This window comes from Garra rufa, chromosome 16 (assembly GCF_049309525.1).
Source record: "Garra rufa chromosome 16, GarRuf1.0, whole genome shotgun sequence".
Lineage (NCBI taxonomy): Eukaryota > Metazoa > Chordata > Actinopteri > Cypriniformes > Cyprinidae > Garra > Garra rufa.
The window spans coordinates 10,011,723-10,036,154 of NC_133376.1; the positions used below are offsets into that span (position 1 = coordinate 10,011,723).

Sequence of the window (24,432 nt, forward strand, 5' to 3'; positions counted from 1 at the left end):
CTCTTTGATATTTGATAGTAATAACAATATTGAATAATAATGAAATGTTCATTTTTAAAATAACATCCAATCTAATAATAGAAAAAACATACAGTTTAGAGCAACATGAAAAAGAATTGACATTCTTGTTTCATTAGACAATTTCTTAGAAAAAAATATATTACAAAATATATTGTATTCATTTGTATAGAGAAAAAGCTTAAAAAATCTGGCAGAGACAAGCCTAAATTAGACAAATTGTTGCAGATTTAACCTTGTATACACTCAAACAATTAAAGAAAGAAAAGAAATTGAATCTATTATGATCCATCCTTTAAAAAGGAATGTAATTAAATATTTGAACTTACACTTCAAACGTTCCTCAAATTAAAGAATCACTCTTTAACACAAAATTTGATTAAAATGCAAAATAAATGTTTATTTAAGTGATAACACAGAATTTAACAATACAGTGAATAATAATGCACATACTGTGGAGACATCTCTCATTGTTTCCTATTTAGCTAACTAAATGTTAGTTTAGCGGCAGAATAATGCAATGCTATTCTGAAGATTTTACAGTGTTTAGAGTGAATAAGCTCATTATTTATTATTTCAAGAGCTCTTTTGCCATGAAACATTGTACAGCATGTTATATTTCAGATTTCTGACTTGCAGATGCAATCATAATATAACAATGTCAGAATATCACAATGTCAGATGTGAACGGAAGTCAGTAGTCAAGCCAAAAGAAAAAAAGAAAAAATGAAAGGCCCAAAAATATTATAAAAATCATGTTTAAACATCTGAGGAAATTAAAATCTCTATAATGAAATACTTATACAATTTTAAACAATTCATCAACCACATAAGACACAAAAAAACTACCCATACTTTAAAAAAGCAGATTATGACAACAGCAACAACAACACACATTCTGATATTTTCTCTTCTTTTTCTTTAATTTATGTAGCTTTTCTATTTCTCATCAACAACATCTGCATTTATTATATTTGTTTTATTCTGATCTGTCTCTTGTTCTGTCTTTCTGTCAGAATCTGGTCCCTTTTCATCTGTCTCCTCATTTTGATTCATCTCATCCTCCTCTTCTTTTTCATTACCTTTAGAAACCCCTTGATCTTCTTTGTTCTTGTCCTTCTCCATGATCTCTTTTTCCCTCCACTCTTTCTCTATCTTTGAGAGGTGATGACAGAGAGCCTGCACATAGGTGAAAACACACAGAGGATCTGGATTCTTGCCCATTAGTAACATATCAGATACTTCCAAAAGGGGGCAGCAGTCAGCAAGAGATCTGGAATTGAAAGAGAGTTCATTTTTGTTTTAATTAGCTGCAGACTGTCAGGTGACATCTGTGAAAAAAAAAATGCACAAAAAATAGACTTCTTTACATATCACGCCTTTTTGCTTAAATGAAATACTGCTGACATATTTACAAACGTCAACATACTCAGCTGTACTGAAGGCCAGAGTGAAATTCTTTTCCCGTTCACTTGCTTTGAGGGAGGAGAAGTCAAACGCAGAGGGAAAGAAGCGATGAACAAGTGCACAGAAAGCCAGACCATCACTCCAGGATGAAGAGAAATTTTCTATGTTGACACCCTTTAAGATATAAAATAATATAAAAAATAAACAGATCTCACAGAAAACTTCTGAGATGTAACATTGATGAATCATGATCAAATTCAAATTGGCTCTAAACATTCATGTTCAAAATTATTTAACCTCCAAAAGTCAAATTTTGTGCAGAATCATTTATTCTTTAAAACCACCAAAAAATGCGGCCTGTAAGTGCTTTAAAGCTTCTGTCACCTCTTTACAACAGTCTTGGCCCATTCCTCATCTGAAAAAGCTTCCAGATCACTGATAATCTTTGGTTTTCACATTGCCACTGCTTTCTTCAAATTCAGCCAAAGATTTTCAATGAGAATTAAATATGGAGACTGAACAGGCCACTCAAGAACATTCTATGACTGATCCCTGAACCAAGCTGATGATTGTCCTGCAGGAATGTCCATTGATCATCAGCTTCAGTTGCATCACAATTCTTGTCAAAACCAAAGGCATCACAATTCTTGTCAAGGAATTTAGAGTTTCTAAAGGCTTAATTGTGTTTTAATACATTTTTATTTCCGGCCATACAAATAAGTGACTTTAAAACAATAATGTTGAATAGGGAATGAATAAGTATGACATAGCTGTGTTATTAAAGAATCCTATAACTCAAGAATACTATTGGCATTATCACTGTTAATATGCCAGGACACTGTTATAGATGCAACTGTTATAAAAGCTCTTCAGAAAAGCTTGTATTTGTAAAGTACTGCTGTCTCTGAGGGGTTGAATAATTTTCATTGCAACTGTAATTTTCACAACACATTTTATAGATATAGATAAGGTATTATGTTGTTGCCTGGTTCTCATATATAACATTCTGATTTGATTTGATTTTAGCTTACCTCATATTTCTGTGTTTTGCTCCTGCACCACTGGAGAATTTTCTGTTTAATTGATGCTCCACCAGCCATACCTATAGATGTCCGTTGAACTTTAAAGTTTCTGACACCTGGAATCCTACAACAAACCAACATATGCTTTTCACACTAAAGACACAGCAAACTACAAATCTTACAGCAATAGCTGAGAGATGCAACTGAACAAATTTAGTAAAAGTCATTCTTTGGCATCATTCTGATAGCAGATTCTTTTTGTAGATTAAAGAATCTAACAATTGTGATCAAAATGTCGAAGCACATGGTGATTATGAGGTTTGTTGCAATGATTAAAAAAAGATATGATTATCAGGAGGATGTTAATAAGATGACTTACTGGTCCTTCTGAAACTTGGCCATGGCATCTTTTCTGACAGAGTGTCGAGCAGATGATTTGTTGGGGGCTCTAAGGGCAGAAGATGGAGCTGTTCCACTTTTTCTTGTCTGATTTTCTGGTTTGCTCTTGATATCGTCTATAGTCTCTTTTTTCTCTTTTGTTTCTTTTTCATCTTCTTTACTTTTAGTGTTGCCTTCAGTTTCTTTTGTTCTCTTGTCCTCTTCTTTGTGTTTTTCCTCAAGTTGTCCTTTGTTGCTGGAATCACTCTCTTTCCTGTGAGGGTCATTGGTACTCTTCTTTTCTTCTTCTTCTTCTGCCTCACATTCTTTGTGTTCATTTACCCCTGTCTCTTTTTCTTGTTCTCCAGCTTTAAGTTCTTTGATATCCTTCTCTTGTTCTTCTTTCTCTTCCATGATATTGTCATTCTCTATGACTCCGCCCTCTCGCTCACATACCTCACTGTTATTGGCTTCAGTATTATCTTGATTTTCTTTGTTGTTCTCATTAGCTCCACCCTCTGTAGTATCAGTCACACCTCCTGGCTCTGACTCAGATGCAACACATTTTGTCTCCTGGGGCCTCACATCTTGGGCATCCTGTGAAGAGCCCATTTGAAAGACAATGCACCAAAGTACAAAATTACAACTTATAGTATATATCTACAATGTGTACACAACACTGTGTGTGTGTGTGTGTGTGTGTGTGTGTGTGTGTGTGTGTGTGTGTGTGTGTGTGTGTGTGTGTGTGTGTGTGCACCTGGTATTCATCACATTGTGGGGACCAAATGTCCCCATAAGGATAGGAATACCAGTAGATTTTGACCTTGTGGGGACATTTCTCAGGTCCCCATGAGGAAACAGGCTTATAAATCATGCACAATGAGTTTTTTTTGATGAAGTAAAAGTGTGCACAATCTCCTGTGAGGGCTAGGTTTAGGTGTAGGGTAGGTGTAGGGCAATAGAAAGTACGGTTTGTACAGTATAAAAACCATTACACCTATGGAATGTCCCCTTAAAACATGTAAACCCAACATGTGTGTGTGTGTGTGTGTGTGTGTGTGTGTGTGTGTGTGTGTGTGTGTGTGTGTGTGTGTGTGTGTGTGTGTGTGCACCTGGTATTCATCACGTTGTGGGGACCAAATGTCCCCACAAGGATAGGAATACCAGTAGATTTTGACCTTGTGGGGACATTTCTCAGGTCCCCATGAGGAAACAGGCTTATAAATCATGCACAATGAGTTTTTTTGAGGAAGTAAAAGTATGCACAATCTCCTGTGAGGGCTAGGTTTAGGTGTAGGGTAGGTGTAGGGTGATAGAAAGTACGGTTTGTACAGTATAAAAACCATTACGCCTATGGAATGTCCCCATAAAACATGTAAACCCAACATGTGTGTGTGTGTGTGTGTGTGTGTGTGTGTGTGTGTGTGTGTGTGTGTGTGTGTGTGTGTGTGTGTGTGTGTGTGTGTGTGTGTGTGTGTGTGTGTCTGTGTGTGTGTGTGTGTGTGTGTGTGTGTGTGTGTGTGTGTGTGTGTGTGTGTGTGTGTGTGTCTGTGTGTCTGTGTGTCTGTGTATGTGTGTTTAATTTTGCTTTAGAGGAGCTGTTCCAGGTGTCACATGAGGTCATGACTCACCAGTTGTAAAAAGAGCTGTAACATTCCACTAAATGAGCAGGTGTGTGGGCGGGTGAGCATTAGTAAATGTGTTCTCATATCGAATTACCACATGTAAATTAAACCAGCAAAATTATCATTCTGATAGCACTCCTGATAATAATTACATAATATTTAGACTGATTATCAGTATATTTGGAGTTTCATTGACCCCAGTGGTGAAAAAAAACATAAAACAAATGTAAATAAAACATGTCATGTTTAATTCAATGTGTTACTTACTATTTATTGCTTGTGAAATTTACTAGTAATTTCTGAGATAAAATCTTCTACACCATTTTTTGTGTATATCAGAAATGAGTAACTTCAAATTAATTCCTTTAAAATATTTTCAACTGTATTAAAAAAACTCATCTGATAAATATTACTACATGATTAAAATAGTATAAAATAAAGTAACCTTCTATTGTAAATGATATTTCAAATATCATATCATCTGACTGCTGTGAATACATGTTCAGTTACAAGTTATCTTGATTATGTTTATGGTCAATCTTACCCCAGCATAAAACATTTTGGTTTCACTTTATTTTGATGGTCCCTTAACACATTCTGTTGATTATAAGTAATGTTGCACCTACATTTCTACTAACTCTCACTGGAGAGTTATATGTAGAGTGGTAGGGTTAAGGTTAGATTAGGTTGACATGTACTTGCAAAGTTACTTATAGTCAGTAGAATGTCTGTTTGGAGACCATCACAATAAAGAGTAAGCAGATATTAAGCAGATATTCTACTAACACTCTAATGAGAGTTAGTTGACATGTAGGTGCAACGTTATTTATTGTCAACAGAATGTTCAAAAGGGACCATCAAAATAAAGTGTCACCAACATTTTAAACAAAATAGTAAAAGAAATAAAAATCAACTAAATTAACAACTGGAGTGTATCTCTATAGTATATACAAGTGTTCACATTTCATATGTCGGATCTTTATAAGTCCCCACACAAAATTAATGTAACATTTATCATATTATTTGTATGATGTTATTTAATTTAGAGTCAAAAAATGTTTAGCAATCTTAAAATGTCAGAAGATTAGCAAACATCATTCCATATTAACCTGATGCATCATGAGATGTTAAAGGGCCATTGGGGTCTCTCAGACAGAACACGAGGGTTAATGTGAGCATAACAAATAGTAAAAGAGGTACATAAACTAGAAGAGGGAGAAAATCATATGATAATTCACTTCAGCAATTACCTGATCATTCATTATCTTTGTCTCGTTGGTCACTGCAGTATTCTCTGAAACCTCCATTTGTCCCGAGTCGCCTGTTCAAACAGAACAAATCTCTAGTCTAACTAAAGTAATCACTGAACTGACAGACAGATGATAATGTCTTCTTTCTCAGTCACCTCTGTCTTTCTTCTGATTTTCTTGGTCTCTCTCTTTTCTTCCTTCCCCCACCCCCTGTCTCTGTCTGACCTTTTAAACAACACACGCTCCTGAAATAGTGTAACACTGGTAACACTGGCTCAGACAGACTGTTAGTGCTGGTAACCAATACACAACATTACACACACACACATAGTAGAACAAACAGTATTGACGCACATCCAACACACTGTTCAGACAAACATTTATGACAGAAATAGCTTTTAATCTAGTAAAAGAATATGAACTGGCTTAATGTTTTTGGACCTTTTTTGCATACACTCACACATAACATAAAAGTTACAAAAGCTCTCACTGGGGCGGTACACTTTGGGACTAATGTGTACCATTTAGGTACTAAAGTGTACATGTTAGATACTAATATGTTTCTTGATACTATTTCGGGAGTTTTATATGCATGTGAGCAAAACAGCAGTATGAACATGAGTTTTAGACTTTATCTTACACTTTTACTTTGTACACTTCTTTATCAAAGCAGAGCATGGTTTATTATCTCAGTGGACATGTATAGTTCTTCTTATCCTGTAGAGGAGCATCTCCCTCAACACAAAGCAGATGGTTTTAAAAATAAACTGCTATCTTTGCTCTCATTCACTCACCGCCCATGAATAACTCCTTCTCTCTCACCTCCCCGTCTCTGTGCTCACCTCTTTGCATGAACATATCTTTACGTGGATGTGCATTTCATTCAATATTTAATACATGATTAATTAATAAACATGCATAGCCTTAATTCAAGTAAAAGATTTGGTGTTAATACTGGTGAAGCAAGATGCTATGAATAAGCACTAATATGGTTTAAATGTCAATCAGAATTGTGGCGGTAGTTTTTGGCATTTGGGATCAATCATTTAAAAACTGTTGTAAATAAAGTGTAAACTGTTGTGAATAAAACCAAGAAACTGCAAACAAGGAAAAAGACATTTGATTAGTCGGTCAGCTTAAAGGAGTAGTTCACTTTCAGAACAAAAATGTACAGATAATGTATTCACCCACTTGTCATCCAAGATGTTCATGACTTTCTTTCTTCAGTCGTAAATAAATTATGTTTCTTGAGGAAAACATTTCAGGATTTCTCTCCATATAATCCACTTTGGTAACACTTTCTATGAAGCCCCTATTTATAACACATTATAAGGGTATTTCTAAGGCATTATAATAAATGCATAATGCATTATAAGAAACCTTATAATATGTTATACTATCTCATGAATAATCATAACAACAATTATAATACATTATAATACTTGAGTATTTGAGGTTATAACTTTTAAGATTATGATCATTTATAACACATAATGAACGGCATATCAAATCTTTTTAATTTATAATGGACTATATCATATTACATTTATTTTTTTACATTATATTACGCTTTATTTTGATGGTCCCCTAAGTCTATTGACTATCAGCTTAAACTTTCTAACTACATGCCAACTAACACTCCTTAGAGTATTAGTAGGCTTAGGTTATGGTTGGGCTAGGTAGAATGTTCATGTACTTGCAAAGTTACTTATAATATAACATAATAGTTTGTCTTTTGGGGAAACATCGAAATTTAGTGTTAGCATATATTCAGCATATTAACAATTACTGCTAGCTGACATGCAGTTGCAGAGTTACTTATCAAAAGCTGTCTGAAGGGTACCATCAAAATCATCAAACTGTTCATATTACACATGTATCTAAACTGATACCTGATCTTAGGGTTCTTTGGGAAATATTATTATAATTACTTATAAGTGGTTTTTGTATGCTTTAAGTAAAGTGACATGAGAAACATGGCAAGATATGGAACTTATAATATGTTATAACTATGAGGAGGTAATCATTCTCTTAAAAGCTATAATCACAAAAAAGTACAAATTATAATACATTAAAACTGTTCTTATGAATACTCATGAGATGATATAACATATTATAAGGTTTTTTATAATGCATTATGCATTCATTATAATGCCTTAAGAATACCCTTATAATGTATTATAAATAAGGGCTTCATAGAAAGTGTTACCTGAACTTCTATGGTGCCCCTGAGTTTGAACTTCCAAAATGCAGTTTAAATGCAGCTTTAAGGGGCTCTAAATGATCCCAGCCAATGAAGAAGGGTCTTATCTAGCAAAGGATTGGTTAATTTCTAAAAACTTTTACAAATTATATACTTTTTAATCTCTACACAGAGTACACACAGAGCTAGACAAAACGAGCATTTGAGGTTAAAAAGTAAATAAATTGTAATTTTTCAAAAATTACTGATCGTTTTGCTAGATAAGACCCTTTTCTCGGCTGTGATTGTTTAGAGCCCTTTGAAGCTGCATTTTGGAAGTTCAAACTCGGGGGCACCATAGAAGTCCATTATTAGAAATCCTGAAACGTTTTCCTCATAAAACATAATTTCCTTTCGACTGAAGAAAGAAAGACATGAACATCTTGGATGACAAGGGGTAAGTACAGCAGCGTTCTCTCAGGAACTGGATGTAGGTTATGTTCAAGTCAGAGGAGGGCGCCAAACATACATTAACTCTGAAATCAACCATTAAAATCAAAGTGGTGCTATTGAAAAGCTCTAGTGTTTTTGTGTGTAGCATGTGATTAAATAAGCGTAAACTGAGGCCAGAGTCAGCTGTTTTTAAGCACAATACAATGTTCTGCAAATGTTTACTTACAGAAATAGGCCAGTGATACAAGGCTGTAAGTAATATGGTAGACGTGCAACTGGGGTTTATTTCGTGAATCTTTCAGCAGTAGCATCTTTCATCGCCGTAATGGTGCAGAGGATTCATCTTCTGCTCAGGGAACATTCATGACCGGTGAGCCATTAATTAATTAACTTTAACACGAACACATTCAAGAGTATGATACGTCTGTATATGGTGATACTCTATAACGAGAAAGAGAAACTTTTATCTGACACTCTGACACAATCTAACGATTGTTAATGCAGAATCATAGAAAGAACTGTCTATCTGATGGTCATGAGTCATGACATTCAAGAAGTCATGACTGCCAGCACTTACAATATTAAAGAATTAAAACAGAACAAGAAAAATTGGTAAGGCAGGCAAAGACATATGTGACCCTGGACCACAAAACCAGTCATACTGTAAGTGTCAAGTTTTCGAAATTAAGATTTATACATCATTTAAAGCTAAAAGAATAAGCTTTCCACTGATGTATGGTTTGTTAGGATAGGACAATATTTGTTTGAGATACAACTATTTGAAAAAAAAAAAAAGTTGTTTAAAGTTGTCCAAATTAAGTTCTTAGCAATGCATATTACTATTCAAAAAATGAGTTTTAAAATATTTAGGGTAGGAAATTTACAAAATATCTTCATGGAACATGATCTTTACTTAATATCGTAATGATTTTTGGCATAAAAGAAAAATCGATAATTTCGACCCATACTTTGTATTTTTGGTTATTGCTACAAATATACCCGTGCTACTTATGACTGGTTTTGTGGTCCAGGGTCACATATATGAAATGAGGGAGAAAATAATTAAAGACTACAGTGGGGGTGGATTTAGATGTTCCATAAGACCTGTCTGTCTGTTTCTGTGTTACACCTATGATTGAGCTTTCCATTACAAGAAAAAAAAAAAAGAATTGGAGATGATGACACATGGCAAAAAACAAACTTCTGATTTAAACCTCTGTGGTGTAATTTAATGAGATTTAACAACAGCAGGAAATTCGAAAAACAGAAAAGACAATTCTGTGGTCATATTCAGTTGGATATCAGACAGGACAATAAGCTATAACTTAAAATGAACTCTAAAATGAAATGCTATAGTACTGCAACTGAGCACAGGTTTAGAAATGTGTCTAGTCATGAAACAAACAGGTTTGGACATAGAAGAGTCAATAAAGCATTCTAAGCATTGCAGTCAGAGCAGTCCTTTGGACTCGGACAAGAAGTTTTAGGCTTGAGGTTACATTTACGTTTCATTCTAATGATTACCCTTTTTGAGGAAGTGTCAGATATCTTATGACGTTCTCAAGTGATGACATATAGACAAATATAAAAATGCTGACAAGCAACTTCAACACATTTAAGACATGTGATTTGTTCCATTGATTGTATGTATTGTAGCAAATAATAGATTTAGTAAATCACAGCTGTAACCTTTATTGGAAATTATTAGACACAAAAAAAGGTTTTATTTGTTTGTTTATTTGTTTTATTTTTTATTTTTTAATATGTTTTTTATTATTTATTTATTTATTTAATTAATTATGTATTGTCTAGAATGAAAGAGTCAATGACATGGTACACATTTTTGCCCAGATCTATTTACAAATGCAGTTTATTCAAACAATAGCTTGAATGCATCTATAATGAGTATATTTTTAATTTCTAAATTAAAATTAATTCTGCCATTTTTGGGGGGACATAAAGTAAAAAATATCTGGGCTACACAACTGCCCTAATATCTTGAAAACTTTATTGTAGTTTGGCATTATCTTTTAATATGCTTTCTTAAAATATATTAAAAAACGTACTCGGTTACTAACGTAACCTCGGTTCTCTCAGAGAGGGAACGAGTACTGCGTAAGCTTACGCTTGGGGAAAATCCTTTCCGCGAGAGATATTGAAGCCAAAAAATTATCCTTGATTGGCACAAGATGCACTATTTCTGTGCTTCCCTTTCAGTAGGGGGCACTGAGTGATGCAATATTCTAATTACACCTTCACAGTGTCTATCACAAGACCTCCAAAAGATTTCCTCTATAGTGTGACAATCCACATCAAAGTCATGTGCTTTCTGTATTGGCTTAATATTTTGATGTTTTCAAATGGCTTTAATATGTTTGATACAAAAAAAATTTAATGTGGTGTAACCATCATATAAAAAGTAAAAACATGTACATGCAAGTGTACTGTACAAAGCTTTATCATTATTTTAAAAGAAATCAAAGTTTTTAAAATGTATGTAAAGTTGAGAACTTGCCTTGTCTTGCCATAAGGAACTAAAACTGTCTGATATTTTCTGGATGTTTCTGCAATAAAAGCAGTTCTCTTACTTTGGGGAAAATCCTTTCCGCGAGAGATATTGAAGCCAAAAAATTATCCTTAATTTTGTATTAATGTAAAACGCGTTGCCGCAGTGAGCAGACATAGGCGAGGCGTATTGCGTGCCTATTGGCTGCTCTGCAGCAACTGCAGCACCTATCGAGCGAGGCTTGGCGCGATGCCAGCTCCAATGAGGGCATTTCGCGCCTAATACGTCATCTCCCGCCGAAAGTGGCGTGATCCAAGCCTATAAATATCGCTCGAAGGCAGCTACACTCTGGTTTTTTCATCATAAAAGCGCCCAGAGCACGCGCTTGCACGGCAAGGTACGCAGTACTCGTTCCCTCTCTGAGAGAACCGAGGTTACGTTAGTAACCGAGTACGTTCTCTTACGAGAGGTCTCTCGTACTGCGTAAGCTTACGCTTGGGGACCCCATGTAAAACGCTGTGCATGCCAAGATCTGATACCATAGAGCCGAGGGCGATAGCCCGGGGTTCATATAGTGCTTGAACGTGCTTGAACGTATAAGGGGATTAGGACCCTAGAAACACTGGCTCCTGGTGTATCCGGGCAGGTAAACGACCTGGATAAACTTGGAACATGGGTCTAGATATCTGTTAATATCTAGACCGATAGCAACTTGGCCTGTAGGGCGGGAACCTCCAAGTTGTAGAATCTTACGAATGTAGACGGAGAGGCCCAGCCTGCCGCCGTACAAATGTCTTGCAAGTTAATCCCACTCGACCAAGCCCACGACGAGGCCACGCCCCTCGTGGAATGTGCTCTGACACCCAGCGGGCATTGCATGCCCTTGGACTCGTACGCCAGTGCAATAGCATCCACTATCCATCTGGATAAAGTTTGTTTTGACGCAGCCATTCCTTTAGAATGCCCGTAAAACGAGACAAACAGCTGTTCTGTCTGTCTAAAAGCAGACGTGCGAGACACATAGACTCTTAGCGCTCTAACTGGACATAAGAGTCTCGCGTCAGCCTCTTCATCCACAACCGGTAGAGCAGACAGTGCGATGACCTGTGCTCGAAACGGTGTGTTAATAGACTTTGGCACATATCCATGCTTGGGTTTGAGTATAACTTTAGAGTCGTTAGGTCCAAACTCCATGCATGTCGCGCCCACGGAGAGCGCGTGCAAGTCTCCTACGCGCTTCACTGAAGCGAGCGCTAGGAGGAATATAGCCTTAAGAGACAGATATTTTAATTCAGCCGCCTGTAGTGGTTCGAATGGTCCGCCCTTCATAGCGTCCAGCACCACAGAAAGGTCCCACGTTGGGACTGAAGGCGGTCTGGGTGGATTTAATCTCTTAGCTCCTCTAAGGAAGCGTATGATTAAATCGTTCCTCCCTATTGACTGACCTAGCGTTGTCCTCGAGAACGCTGCTATGGCCGCCACATAAACTTTGAGCGTGGACGGGGACCTGCCCTTGTCCAGCAGCTCTTGTAGGAAGGAAAGTACATCTGTCACTCCACAGTCTGTGGGTGAAGATCCGCGGGCTGTGCACCAGTCCGCAAATATCGACCACTTCGAGGCATAGAGCCGTCTAGTAGATGGAGCCCTAGCCTGTGTGATCGTTGATATCACTCCTGTGGGGAGTTCATCATATATTCCCTGGTGACCCAAACATGAAGGGACCACAGCTCGGGGTGAGGGTGCCAAATCACGCCGCCCGCCTGCGAGAGGAGGTCTCTCCTCACAGGTATTGGCCACGGTGCGATGCTCGTCATCTGCATCAGCGCTGGGAACCAAGGCTGGTTCCCCCAAAACGGCGCTATTAGCAGTATTGCACACCCTTCCTCCTTCACCCTCTCTATCACCTGAGGTAGGAGAGAGACTGGGGGAAAAGCATAAAGAGGACGGCGGGGCCACGCATGGGCTAGCGCGTCCTTGGCTTTGGAAAAGAATTCTAGACAATGAGCGTTGTCCTGAGATGCAAATAGATCTATCTCCGCTCTGTCGAATATTTTCCATAATAGCTGCACCGTCTGAGGGTGCAGCGACCATTCGCCCGCCGGAACATTGTTCCTGGACAGTCTGTCTGGTCCTACATTTAGGGTCCCCCGCACGTGCGCTGCCCTCAGCGAGCGCAGGTTGCGATGAGCCCATACCAGAAGGCGTTCTGCAAGTGCATGTAGGTTTCTGGACCTGAGACCGCCCTGGCGATTTATGTAAGCCACTACCGATGTGTTGTCGGAGCGGACTAATACATGACTTCCCTTCAATAAGGGAAGAAAGTATGTCAGCGCATTCTCCACTGCCATCATTTCGAGGCAGTTGATATGCAGTGATTTCTCGCGTTCTGACCATAGGCCGAACGACGGTCTGCCCTCTAGCAGCGCTCCCCATCCTGAGGTGGACGCGTCCGTGGACACTACTTTCACCTTCGAGGGTCTCTCTAGAGTGACACCTTTTCGGTACCAGTCGGCTGCTCTCCACGGCATCAGGGCTGTAACGCAACTCTGATTGATCGTGAGACGGAGTCGACCGGACGCCCACGCTCGGCGCGGCACGTGCGCTTTCAACCAGAACTGCAGTGGGCGCATGCAAAGCATCCCTAACTGTAGAACTGATGATGCTGAGGCCATAGGACCTAACACTCTTTGAAAGGTCTTGAGCGGGGCAGACGTGCTGCAGCAGAGCGCGCTCACTGCGCTCTGAATGTTCAGCGCGCGCACTGACGATAGCTTCGCTGTTATTGATAGCGAATCCAGTTCTATGCCCAGGAAGGAGATATTCTGGCTGGGGTTCAGCGAGCTTTTCTCCCAACTGACTTTCAAACCCAAGTTCTCGAGGTGATCGAGTAACATGGTCGTGTGCTCCCTGAGCATTGAGCGAGATTGCGCTAAAATCAGCCAATTGTCCAAATAATTCAGTATTCGCACGCCTTTCAGTCTGAGCGGGGCGAGCGCTGCGTCCATGCACTTCGTAAACGTACGGGGTGCTAGGGACAAACCGAATGGCAGGACTGTGTACTGATAAGCTTGGCCCTCGAAGGCGAATCTCAAAAATCGCCTGTGACGCGACGCTATCTGTATTTGAAAATACGCGTCTTTCAGATCCACTGACACAAACCAGTCTCCTCGGCACACTTGTGCAAGGATTTTCTTGGTTGTGAGCATTCTGAACTTTCGCTTCACCAGCGCTTTGTTCAGTTGTCTTAGATCTAGTATGGGCCTGACTCCCCCGCCTTTTTTCGGTATCAGGAAGTATTTGCTGTACAGCCCTCCTTCGCTCTGACCTTGAGACAGGGGTTCTATGACACCTTTGCTCAATAATGTGGTCTCTTCGGCTCGTAGCAGGTGTGCTGCATCTGCCTGTATCGTGGTCTCGACGCGCGCCGTGTAACGGCGAGGGCGTCGTCGAAACTGGAGCGAATAGCCTCTCTTTATGATGTCCAGCACCCATTTTGAAACCCCTGGGAGTTTTTCCCATGCATTTGCATGTAATGCAAGGGGGTGGGTGCGAAGCGCGCTCCGATCTGTTAATAACGGGGCCGCTTCGGTGTCTGTGACATGCAAGGCTCGGGGTACGCTGACCGCGGGGACTGCTATCTCTGTGTGTATATGTGGTTGCGTGGTAACGGGCACATTTAACACACTCGATGCAGCTTTTAGCCGCGTAGACGGGGCGTCGTCCGGTTTCGTTTTTACAGAAACCGTAAGACCTGCCTGATGTGATATGTGTGGGCACTCTGGGGTGGGCACATTTATCACATGTGAAGCGCAGCCAATTCGGGTCGACTTTATGTGCGCGGGGTTTGTATGACAGGATGTGCTTATGTGTAGTGATGGGCACTGGGCATGCGAGCTACACACAAGACACCTTCGGCTATGGCCGGAACACCCGAAAATACACTCCTTTGAGGATTTAATTGGGTAGCCGTGAGAACGGCTTTTGAGTGCAGACAAGCAGGCTGCAGCGCCGGCTTGATGACTGCGGATAATGCTGGAACAGCCACATTTCTTGGAGCTGAGCGAGCGAATACTTTCGGTGGGAGTCTGGCAGCCGCGGGACTCGCGCACCGGCATTTAACACTCCAAACAGCGCACTCTTGGTTTCGTTTTTACAGAAACCGGTTGACGTGCATAATGAGGTGTCTGTGAGCACTGTGAAGCGGGCACATTTAACACTCCAAACAACGTTCGCCTGCATAGAGCGAATGCACTGTTGGTTTCGTTTTTACAGAAACCGGTTGACGTGCATAATGAGGTGTCTGTGAGCACTGTGAAGTGGGCACATTTAACACTCCAAACAACGTTCGTCTGCATAGAGCGAATGCACTGTTGGTTTCGTTTTTACAGAAACCGGTTGACGTGCATAATGAGGTGTCTGTGAGCACTGTGAAGCGGGCACATTTAACACTCCAAACAACGTTCGCCTGCATAGAGCGAATGCACTGTTGGTTTCGTTTTTACAGAAACCGTTTGACGTGCATAATGTGGTGTCTGTGGGCACTGTGAAGCGGGCACATTTACCACGTGTGACGCGCAATCGATCTGAGTCGATTTTATGTGCACTGTGCTTGTGTGTAGAGATGAGCACTGGTTAGTGGCCATTCTTACGACACATAAAACACCATCGGCCGTGGCCGGGACACCAGACAATACACTTTATTGGGGGTTTATCTGTGTAGCCGTGGGAACGACTTTTGTGTGCAGGCAAACGGGCGACGGAGCCGGTTTGTTGGCTGCAGAAAACACTGGAACAGTCACATTTCCTGGGACTGGACGAGCGAATAACTTTGATGGGGGTCCGGCAACAGCGGGACTCGTACACCGTCGTTTTCCTAGTTGTGCTAGGACGATTTAGGAGGCTCAGGTTTCAACTCAATCCTGGGCCGCGGGCCGCGTATGGCGGGGCGGCGGCCAGACGAGAAAAACATCAGAAAGCGTTAGCCACGGGTGCCTCTCAGCAACGGTGAGAGGCCATGTTACGCAGCGCTGACGCGGCTAGGCGGCGGCGAAAACGCGGCGGAGCAGGTTTGACGTCTGACGGCAAGCTTTAGAGGGGAGGGCCGACTTAGCACGCCGCCCAGCGGAGGGCAGACAAAAGTGGGCTGTTATCGCCTCTTCTGAGCAGCATGCGCGTTCCCGCTCATGGCCCCCCTCGTCAGCGGCGTCGATGGAAGCGGTGGCCTACAGCGGCCGCTTTATGTCCGGAACAGAGGCTGACGAAGTCGATGAAGCAGGCGGGCGAACCGGCGAGCTTTGTCCGCTGGGGGAAGGGTCCGGGGCCCGCTGGGCACGGCGCTTTTTACGGCGCGACACCGCGCGGGCGGGGGAGCAGTCTCAGTGAAGAAGGCAAGGCAAGTCCTCAGAGTCGCCATTGGCATCTGCACGAGCCGTATGAAGGCATCTTTAAAAAGACGCTTTGCTCTCTTAGAGAAACAGTGTGTATCGCAGCGGCGACACACACTGTAGATTTGAAAGGATATAGGCGCCGGAAAGCGCAGCAGGAAGGCACGGAGGGCGGCGTGGCCAGCAGCTCCAATGGCTCGTCCCGCTGAGATGCTTGCAGTCGACGGCGGCTTCTTCTCCGGCTCCAGCGATGCGTGTGCTTCGCTTGAAGGATGAAAAAATCAGAGTGTAGCTGCCTTCGAGCGATATTTATAGGCTTGGATCACGCCACTTTCGGCGGGAGATGACGTATTAGGCGCGAAATGCCCTCATTGGAGCTGGCATCGCGCCAAGCCTCGCTCGATAGGTGCTGCAGTTGCTGCAGAGCAGCCAATAGGCACGCAATACGCCTCGCCTATGTCTGCTCACTGCGGCAACGCGTTTTACATTAATACAAAATTAAGGATAATTTTTTGGCTTCAATATCTCTCGCGGAAAGGATTTTCCCCAAGCGTAAGCTTACGCAGTATGAGAGACCTCTCGTAAGAGAACTGCTTTTATTGCAGAAACATCCAGAAAATATCAGACAGTTTTAGTTTCTTATGGCAAGACAAGGCAAGTTCTCAACTTTACATACATTTTAAAAACTTTGATTTCTTTTAAAATAATGATAAAGCTTTGTACAGTACACTTGCATGTACATGTTTTTACTTTTTATATGATGGTTACACCACATTAATTTTTTTTTGTATCAAACATATTAAAGCCATTTGAAAACATCAAAATATTAAGCCAATACAGAAAGCACATGACTTTGATGTGGATTGTCACACTATAGAGGAAATCTTTTGGAGGTCTTGTGATAGACACTGTGAAGGTGTAATTAGAATATTGCATCACTCAGTGCCCCCTACTGAAAGGGAAGCACAGAAATAGTGCATCTTGTGCCAATCATACGTTTAAGTTCTGCTTTGTTTTTTTATTTTAGGTTAATAAGGTCAACAGTCATTATCCATTATGCTCAATGACAAGGGACAAGCTTGTATTTAAGTGTGTCAGTGCATTTCCTAATCTACTGCAGAAAAAAACTGTTTCCCCTTTCAGACAACCTTACTTTGTGGCAGTTTTGCTCATAGCTTGTCTCACACTTTTATGTGGAATGTTTGTTTGAGGAAGCACAGAGTGAGGCACAAATCAGTATTTTAGGGCTTATCAGTGATTTCAGTAGTTCATTCACTTGTTCCTGTCAAAATCAGTAAACAGTAAATGGGTTAAAGGGGGTTGTACAGCAGCACCTTGATTTCAAGAACCAGCTTCAATTTACACACACAAAAGCATGTTTTAGAATTATATTTATTTACAATTCTGGTTAACGTGTAATAAGGATCAATAGTGATCTCATTACATCAGAAATGTTTAATGCAGAAGTCAACAGGCTTTGAAAAAAACAGCTCTGTTACTGAGATCTGTGCTGGATTGAATGCTTACAAACATCTGCTTTCTGTTGCTGAGAGTGTCCTAGAAGAGGAGGGATTTGTAAAAATGGGAGGGAAAAGAAACTCAGAGGTCCATATAAAGAGACAGAAAGTGAGAGAAAGGGAGAAGTGGGTGTCTGTACACTTTGCGGGGGGAGTTGAAGATTCAGAAGTAAGTGTGCATGTGCATTCATGTGTCTTGCTATTGCTCATTTGAAAATTTTGAGATTTCCTTAATGAAACTGAATTACTTTTTAATTTAGGACACTGGAGAAACTCCACAACTATTTGAAAAGAGGAAAGAGGAGTGGAGGAAAGAGGAAACATGTTTGGCTGCCAGGAAAGTGGGTTGAGGGTACGGTCCTGGTTTACTCTGATATCAGGGTTAGTGGAATGTTTGGGGTTTGCAGGGGCCGTTTTTGGCTGGGCCTCGCTGGTTTTTGTGCTCAAGACTGAAGGCTACTTCGGAAATCTGTGTGTGAACATCACAATAAATGGAACTGCTGTTGAAGGTCAGTTGAAAATGCAATCATATGCATTGTGTATGCATGTCTAGCTGTTGAAAACCATGTAGTACATTTAACATTCGCTGTGTGCTAGATTGCAGTAGACAGGATGAGCAGCTCTCACTCATCTTCACCATCGCATCCTTCATGAACAACTTCCTCACACTGCCAAATGGCTTCCTGTTTGACCACTTTGGTACCACAGTTGCCAGGCTACTAGGAATGTAAGTCAGATCTCCATGTGCATTTTTCTGGCTTGCGTGTCATATCACAAAAACAACAACAACAAAAAAAATACTAAGCATTTTGTACATACCATGGTAAATGAATATTGTAATCATTCAAAACTAGGGTATTACCACCTGATGCCATCATATTTCTGTAGTACTTTTTGTGCAAGGGATTTGTTTCTCTATCATCTTATTTTAAAGACTTGGTAGTGTTTATATAAACACTATGACTATACTCACAAAATCACTGCATTCTGAGTATAGTAATTGTCAAAGGCCATTGTAAGGCTGTTCACTCTGTTATCCATATGTTTCAAAGCAATTAGGAGAAAAGTGCAGTAAAACAGACTTTCATTTTCATCAAAAAGGGGTGATATCGCAGCTGAGTGAAGGAGGGTTATTTGGCAGGAGTGAGTGATCTGTGGTGTGTTGAGAAATTTGGATGGTTTCAGCCTCTGTAGAGATTGCACTATAAGGCAGAAAGTGAATGTAGCCACAAAAAGTATTTGGACACAAGTTCAAGTCACACAGTACTACTGTGAAATATTATTACAATCTAAAATAACTTTATCTATTTATTTATTTGAATATATTTTCATTTGACAATTGAATGCATGCTTGCTTAAGACTTCATGTCTTAAAAAAAGAACTCTTTGACCCCAAACGTTTGAAAAGTAAGCTATTATAAGCTATGGATAGTTTAAGTGTCTAAATATTTTCGGGGCGACTTTATTTCTCAGCTAATAATACTAAATCTGTAATAATAACAAAGGCAAAGGCAAAGAAAACATTAAGTAGGCTCTATCACATAGCTCCATTTATTTAACCACTCTCATATTCTCATATTGTGATGATTTACTTTACAGATCAGTTTACACTGCAGGAATGTTGTTAATAGCCTTTTCCAGTCCTGGTAAATAGTTTGTTTATCTTTATTTGGCCTTTAGTATATTGATACATTTCAGTTTGTTTAAAGCCATAACTGATTTTCACTCCTGCAGTGAACTCCATCCTCCTCTACCCTGCTCTGGCCTTCATTGCTGTGGGAGGAATTTTGTTCTTGATGACCAACATACAGGTACTGAATATTTCATCATGCAGTGAGGCTTCAAATGCTTTGTGCTACCTAATAACAAATGCATGAACTGCTTCAGTTCTACAGGAAGCTTTTCACTAGGTTTTAAGGGTGCAAGGGTGCTTTCTGATTTAACTTTCACATTCAGTTTGTGGTCCGAGAAACCCCAAACCTTTTTAAGAATTCAAAAGCTTATAACAATGAGCTAAGGTGATCTGATTTGATTATTAAAAAATGATTATGGTGTTACTTTACCTATGTTTGAGGTGTCCGATGACATGAATTGTGGATTTGTTTTTAAATCTGAAAAGAAAATAATCAGATCATCAAATGGGACACCATACATTAAGACAGTAATAGCAGATTTGCATGTTTCTTTTCATACTTGGTTTTCAGTGTTAATAATGCATTACAAAATCATGTTACTCTATTAAAAATAACTAATTGTGTTACTTGGTTACTTTTTATAGAAAGTTACTTTTGCTGAATCTACTTTTGTTACTTTTTTATAACAAAAAAAAATTCTTTTTTTGGTTGTTTTGTTTTCCATTATATGAACCCTCTAACATAAAGTATAAACCCACATATAATGTCCTCTCATCTGCTGTCTTTAGGTGGGGAATCTCTTTGGCACGCACCGCTCCACCATAATTACTCTGTATAATGGAGCCTTTGACACTTCCTCTGCGGTTTTCCTCATCATCAAGGTAAGAGGCAAATAAAACACTTCAAATTAAATGATTTTGGAAAGATAAGATAGCTAGGGAAATTTTAAATCATAGTGGTCACATAGGCCTATATCTCTTTCAGTTGCTGTATGAGGATGGAGTCTCTCTGAAAGGATCTTTCCTCTTCTTGGCTTGCTGCAGTGTCATTCATCTGTTCCGGACATTTGTGCTGATGCCTCGTACACATATCCCATACCCACTTCCAGAGAACTACACCTATGGGTAAACAACACATTCAACACCTCTTAAAATCCAGTGCCTTCTCTCTGAGAACATCAGGTACATATGAAACAGCTGAGCTTAAAAAAAAAACTTTCTTAAAGTGTCTTTCGTACTTTCTTTACAGACTGACTTTTGTTTGTACCAAATAAGTTCCCTCTAACAAAGCTTTACCTCTGTCTGTCTCTTATTTATTGCAGTAGGATGAACTGTGGAGTGACTCAGGATTATGCAGTTGCAAAGATCGAAGAGAAAAACATCCAAACTTCACGGGCTGAAGAGGAAATGCCATTTAAAGGGACATCTGCCCAAGGCCAAAACACAGACAAAATTGGTAAGGAAGTATTCAACATTTCACAGTGGTGCCACTAAACACACTTTTTTGTAGTACATATGCTACAAAATCTACTATATGCTACGTATCTACTATATGCCTTTGCAGTATAAAGATGACTGTCAAAATCTATTAATTTCTTTACTTATGTAACTAAGTTACATTATCATACAAGGTGAATAACTGTAAAATGCTGTCAAATGTATTGGTTTTTGCAAGCAAAAACTATGAATTGCCATATAATTTATGGTGGAAAATAATAAAAAGACATTCCCAGAAGTCCCTATGTGACACATCAAGTGATTATATTTTATACAATTCATTTTGTTATTGGATTGCTGGTTTGCCTTTTTAAGATTTTAGGGTATGTTTTTTTTTTTTTTTTCGTATTCATTCAAGTAGATTTGTATATAAATTATTATATAAATTATTACTTATATCATGTAATGAAGTATACAATTATAAATAAACTGGAGGATGTAAGGATGTATTTACTAGTGAATTTGCAGTCACATTCTTTTAAGTGCTTGATCAGACTAAGCTGCAATGTGCATGAGACGACAGCTGCTATTGTGATTAAGCACTTGCATTACATGTTCCTTCCCTTTTTACTTTTACTAATACTTTGTTCATTGTGAAATATATCATGTGAAGTCTCTTAATACTATGAATGTATGTGTTTTTGTCAGAGCGTAGTTTCAAGAGCTGTTTGCTTTCCTGGTGCTTCTTGTGGCATCTACTGTGGCTCTCAGTGATGCAGTTGAGGCACTACTTGTTCATCGGGACCTTAAACCCGATGCTTAATCATCTGACCGCTGGAGACCCAGGCCTTGGTATACACACACACACTGTATTATTCTCATGTCCAGCTATTTATGTGCAGGTGAAGCCATGCCTTTGAGCAATATGGATAGATATAGACATGCAAACAGGCTTTGGAATAGATATAGCCTGTGTCATCATGAATTTGAATTCTGTTTTTGTCATTTTATTGGATGTTAACAGTCTTGTTCTTTTGGCTTACAGTCAGTAGATATACAAATGCGTTTGCATTCACTCAGCTGTGTGGGATTCTGTGTGCCCCCTGGAATGGCCTCATTATGGACCGCCACAAAAGAAAGCAGCGAGAACCAGGTCAACACATAAATGCACAAATGTCCTTAGAGTCATATCAAGATAAATTTTATTTGTTTAATTTTTTTGTCTTGAAAGTATTCAGTATTCGGTATATGAAACCATTATTTAACCTTTTAAAAAATCCTACAAAAAATCACAATTATTATTCTCACAGTGTAAATTAGTTTGTAAAATACTTTTACAGGACAAAGTGAACAAGAAGCAGACTTGAAGGCAACCATATTGTCTCTGTCGCTGACGGCGCTGCAGTGTGTGCTGTTTTCAGTGTGTGCGGCCACCCCCATCCTTCCTCTGCAGTACCTCACCTTCATCCTCCAAGTCCTCAACAGATCCTTCCTCTACGGAGGAAATGCTGCCTTCATCAGTGTGGCGTGAGTCATCACAGGCAATTACCAAGGGAAATTACAGGGATAGTCCACCCAAAAATTAAAATACAATGTACAAACCTGGGCTGCGTTTCCCAATAGCATCGTAAGCCTAATTTGATTGTAGAACCATTGTCACCAATGGAGCTAAGAAGGGGTTAAAGGGGTTTACTGTGCTTTTGGGAAACGCAGCCCTGTATGACTTCATTTTGTTGGTAAAACCCTGAAGGAATTGTGTACATAAATAATATACCTTAAAATAATATACATAAGTGTGAACTGAATTTAATGTGTTTGGACACTAATTGCATGGTATTTACAGTTAAATGAAGATCTGTTCTAGTTTAAATTTATATTAAATGTAGTCATTTGAACTTCCGAGTGCTTTTTGACACACTTAAGTATTTTAGTACTTACAGTAATTTTATAATTACTTCTATTGACTTTGTATGGTTATGGTATATGGTTAAATTGTACTGTCAAATGTAACGACAGGGATTTTATGGCAAACTAAAAATATACTTTGATGTAATTTCTACTGAAACCTTTACGTCGCATTTAAATATATCTGTTATTACACATTAGTAACTATAACGTTGCAATTTAATGCATTTAAAATATATTAATTTTTAACTATGATTTAAAAAAAAACTCACACTAGAGTTAACATTATAATAATTAACACATGTAAGTGTGTTAAGATCCAGTCATGACTGGATTTTCTGTAAGTACACTTAAATGGCTATATATTTAACTAATATAAGATTATCTGCAGGTATAGATTTTTTAAAATATACTTTTAAGATTTAAGGTAAACCGCAAGTTTACATTCAATACAATTGCAGTATACATCTTTTTTTTTTTTTTTTTTTACAAAGGTATGCATCCATAAGTAAGAGAAAAGAGGTTTGGTATTAGTAGATTATGTGTAATTGTGATTGTGTTAAAGGTAATTGTTTTTTTTTTTAAGGTTTCCATCTGTACACTTTGGAAAGCTATATGGAACGGTGATGGCTCTCTCAGCCGTGGTCTCGCTGCTCCAGTATCCCTGCTTCATCCTCATTAAAGGACCACTGGGTGGAGACCCTCTTTATGTAAGCTTCTGAATGTTTTACCCACACACACATGCACATTGTGATAAGGTGAGGTCACTGTTTCACAATGGCTTTGTCTTTCTTTAAAAATTGTTTCTTCAACTTTAGACTGTTCAAGTCTGACAAACATTTTTTTCATTTCTTAGGAAGAAAAAGGTTAGAGTCAGCTTTAAAATAAGATATAGCTGTTTATCTTGCAAAATCCTCTAGTCCTAAGTCATGAAAGGAATTTTTTGGCATATATAGATTCAGCATATTTGTCATTCTTCTGAAAAGTTTGAAACTGTTCTGTTCACACACCTATCAAAAAAAAAAAAAACAAGAACTATTTATTTGAGGAATTTGTGACATTTTAAAAGCCGTTGTTTTAGATCAGTAGTGTTGATTGAACTGTAAAAATTGATTTCTCTAGGTGAACATCAGTCTGACCGTTCTGAGTCTCCTGGCCTTCATCAACCCTCTTTATGTTTACCTACACTGTCGGCGTCAAGCAGCCCAGCGAGCCAGTTCCAACAAAAGTGCCTCTTCATAAGCCCTCTAGGCAAGGGGAATATCAACCTGACCTATGACTTTTAAAACTGGTTTCTATTTCTTATTAGATTTTCTTTTCAAAACATCAGAAAAAAATGGTGTAATGAAATATTTTACTAAACTTTCAATGCCCTGTTTTGCAGAGGTAGACACTTGACCCCATGATGGTATGCAGTATATAATCTTTGCTGATTATAGCTGAGGATAACTCATTATAACTCTTTACTCGTTTTTATACACATCCTGTGCCCCTGCGAGGACATCACCCAGTGTATAACTTAATAGAAAACTGTTGAATAGGAAACCGTTTCGCTGCGAAAAAAGTAAAAGACTATGAAAACAGATCGATCATAAAGCTAGAAATAACCATAAAGGGACCACCATAAAATATGTGAAATGACATGCATTTTTGACCAAGCATGGGAGAAATGTCTGCAAATGAATCTATCTTTTAGCAAATAACAATGTATCTTC

The 24,432-nt window shown here is 39.1% G+C and overlaps 2 protein-coding genes across 2 annotated transcripts; one reads left to right on the plus strand and one right to left on the minus strand.

Annotated features, from left to right (window-relative positions):
* Positions 1–403: 403 nt before the first annotated feature.
* Positions 404–5,885, minus strand: smtnl1 (smoothelin-like 1). Its single transcript, XM_073821108.1, has 5 exons — positions 5,701–5,885; positions 2,827–3,422; positions 2,457–2,571; positions 1,448–1,599; positions 404–1,291 (listed from the first exon to the last, which is right to left on the minus strand). Exons 1-5 carry the CDS (start codon positions 5,755–5,757, stop codon positions 958–960), a joined length of 1,254 nt encoding a protein of 417 aa, XP_073677209.1. The 5' UTR covers positions 5,758–5,885; the 3' UTR covers positions 404–957.
* An 11,911-nt stretch (positions 5,886–17,796) lies between these two features.
* Positions 17,797–24,426, plus strand: slc43a3b (solute carrier family 43 member 3b). Its single transcript, XM_073820799.1, has 13 exons — positions 17,797–17,911; positions 18,003–18,251; positions 18,340–18,469; positions 19,342–19,388; positions 19,477–19,553; positions 20,165–20,257; positions 20,361–20,500; positions 20,698–20,831; positions 21,521–21,664; positions 21,858–21,965; positions 22,153–22,339; positions 23,304–23,427; positions 23,840–24,426. The coding sequence occupies exons 2-13, from the start codon at positions 18,065–18,067 to the stop codon at positions 23,957–23,959; spliced, it is 1,491 nt and encodes a 496-aa protein (XP_073676900.1). The 5' UTR covers positions 17,797–17,911; positions 18,003–18,064; the 3' UTR covers positions 23,960–24,426.
* Positions 24,427–24,432: the final 6 nt, after the last annotated feature.

Coding starts and splice junctions, on each gene's coding strand:
- smtnl1 (XM_073821108.1), bottom strand. CDS start 5,757: ATGGAGGTTTCAGAGAATACTGCAGTGACCAACGAGACAAAGATAATG. Junction 2,572..2,826: donor GCCAAGTTTCAGAAGGACCA/GTAAGTCATCTT, acceptor GGTTTGTTGTAG/GATTCCAGGTGTCAGAAACT. Junction 1,600..2,456: donor GCAAAACACAGAAATATGAG/GTAAGCTAAAAT, acceptor TATATCTTAAAG/GGTGTCAACATAGAAAATTT.
- slc43a3b (XM_073820799.1), top strand. CDS start 18,065: ATGTTTGGCTGCCAGGAAAGTGGGTTGAGGGTACGGTCCTGGTTTACT. Junction 18,252..18,339: donor AAATGGAACTGCTGTTGAAG/GTCAGTTGAAAA, acceptor GCTGTGTGCTAG/ATTGCAGTAGACAGGATGAG. Junction 19,554..20,164: donor TCTTGATGACCAACATACAG/GTACTGAATATT, acceptor TGCTGTCTTTAG/GTGGGGAATCTCTTTGGCAC.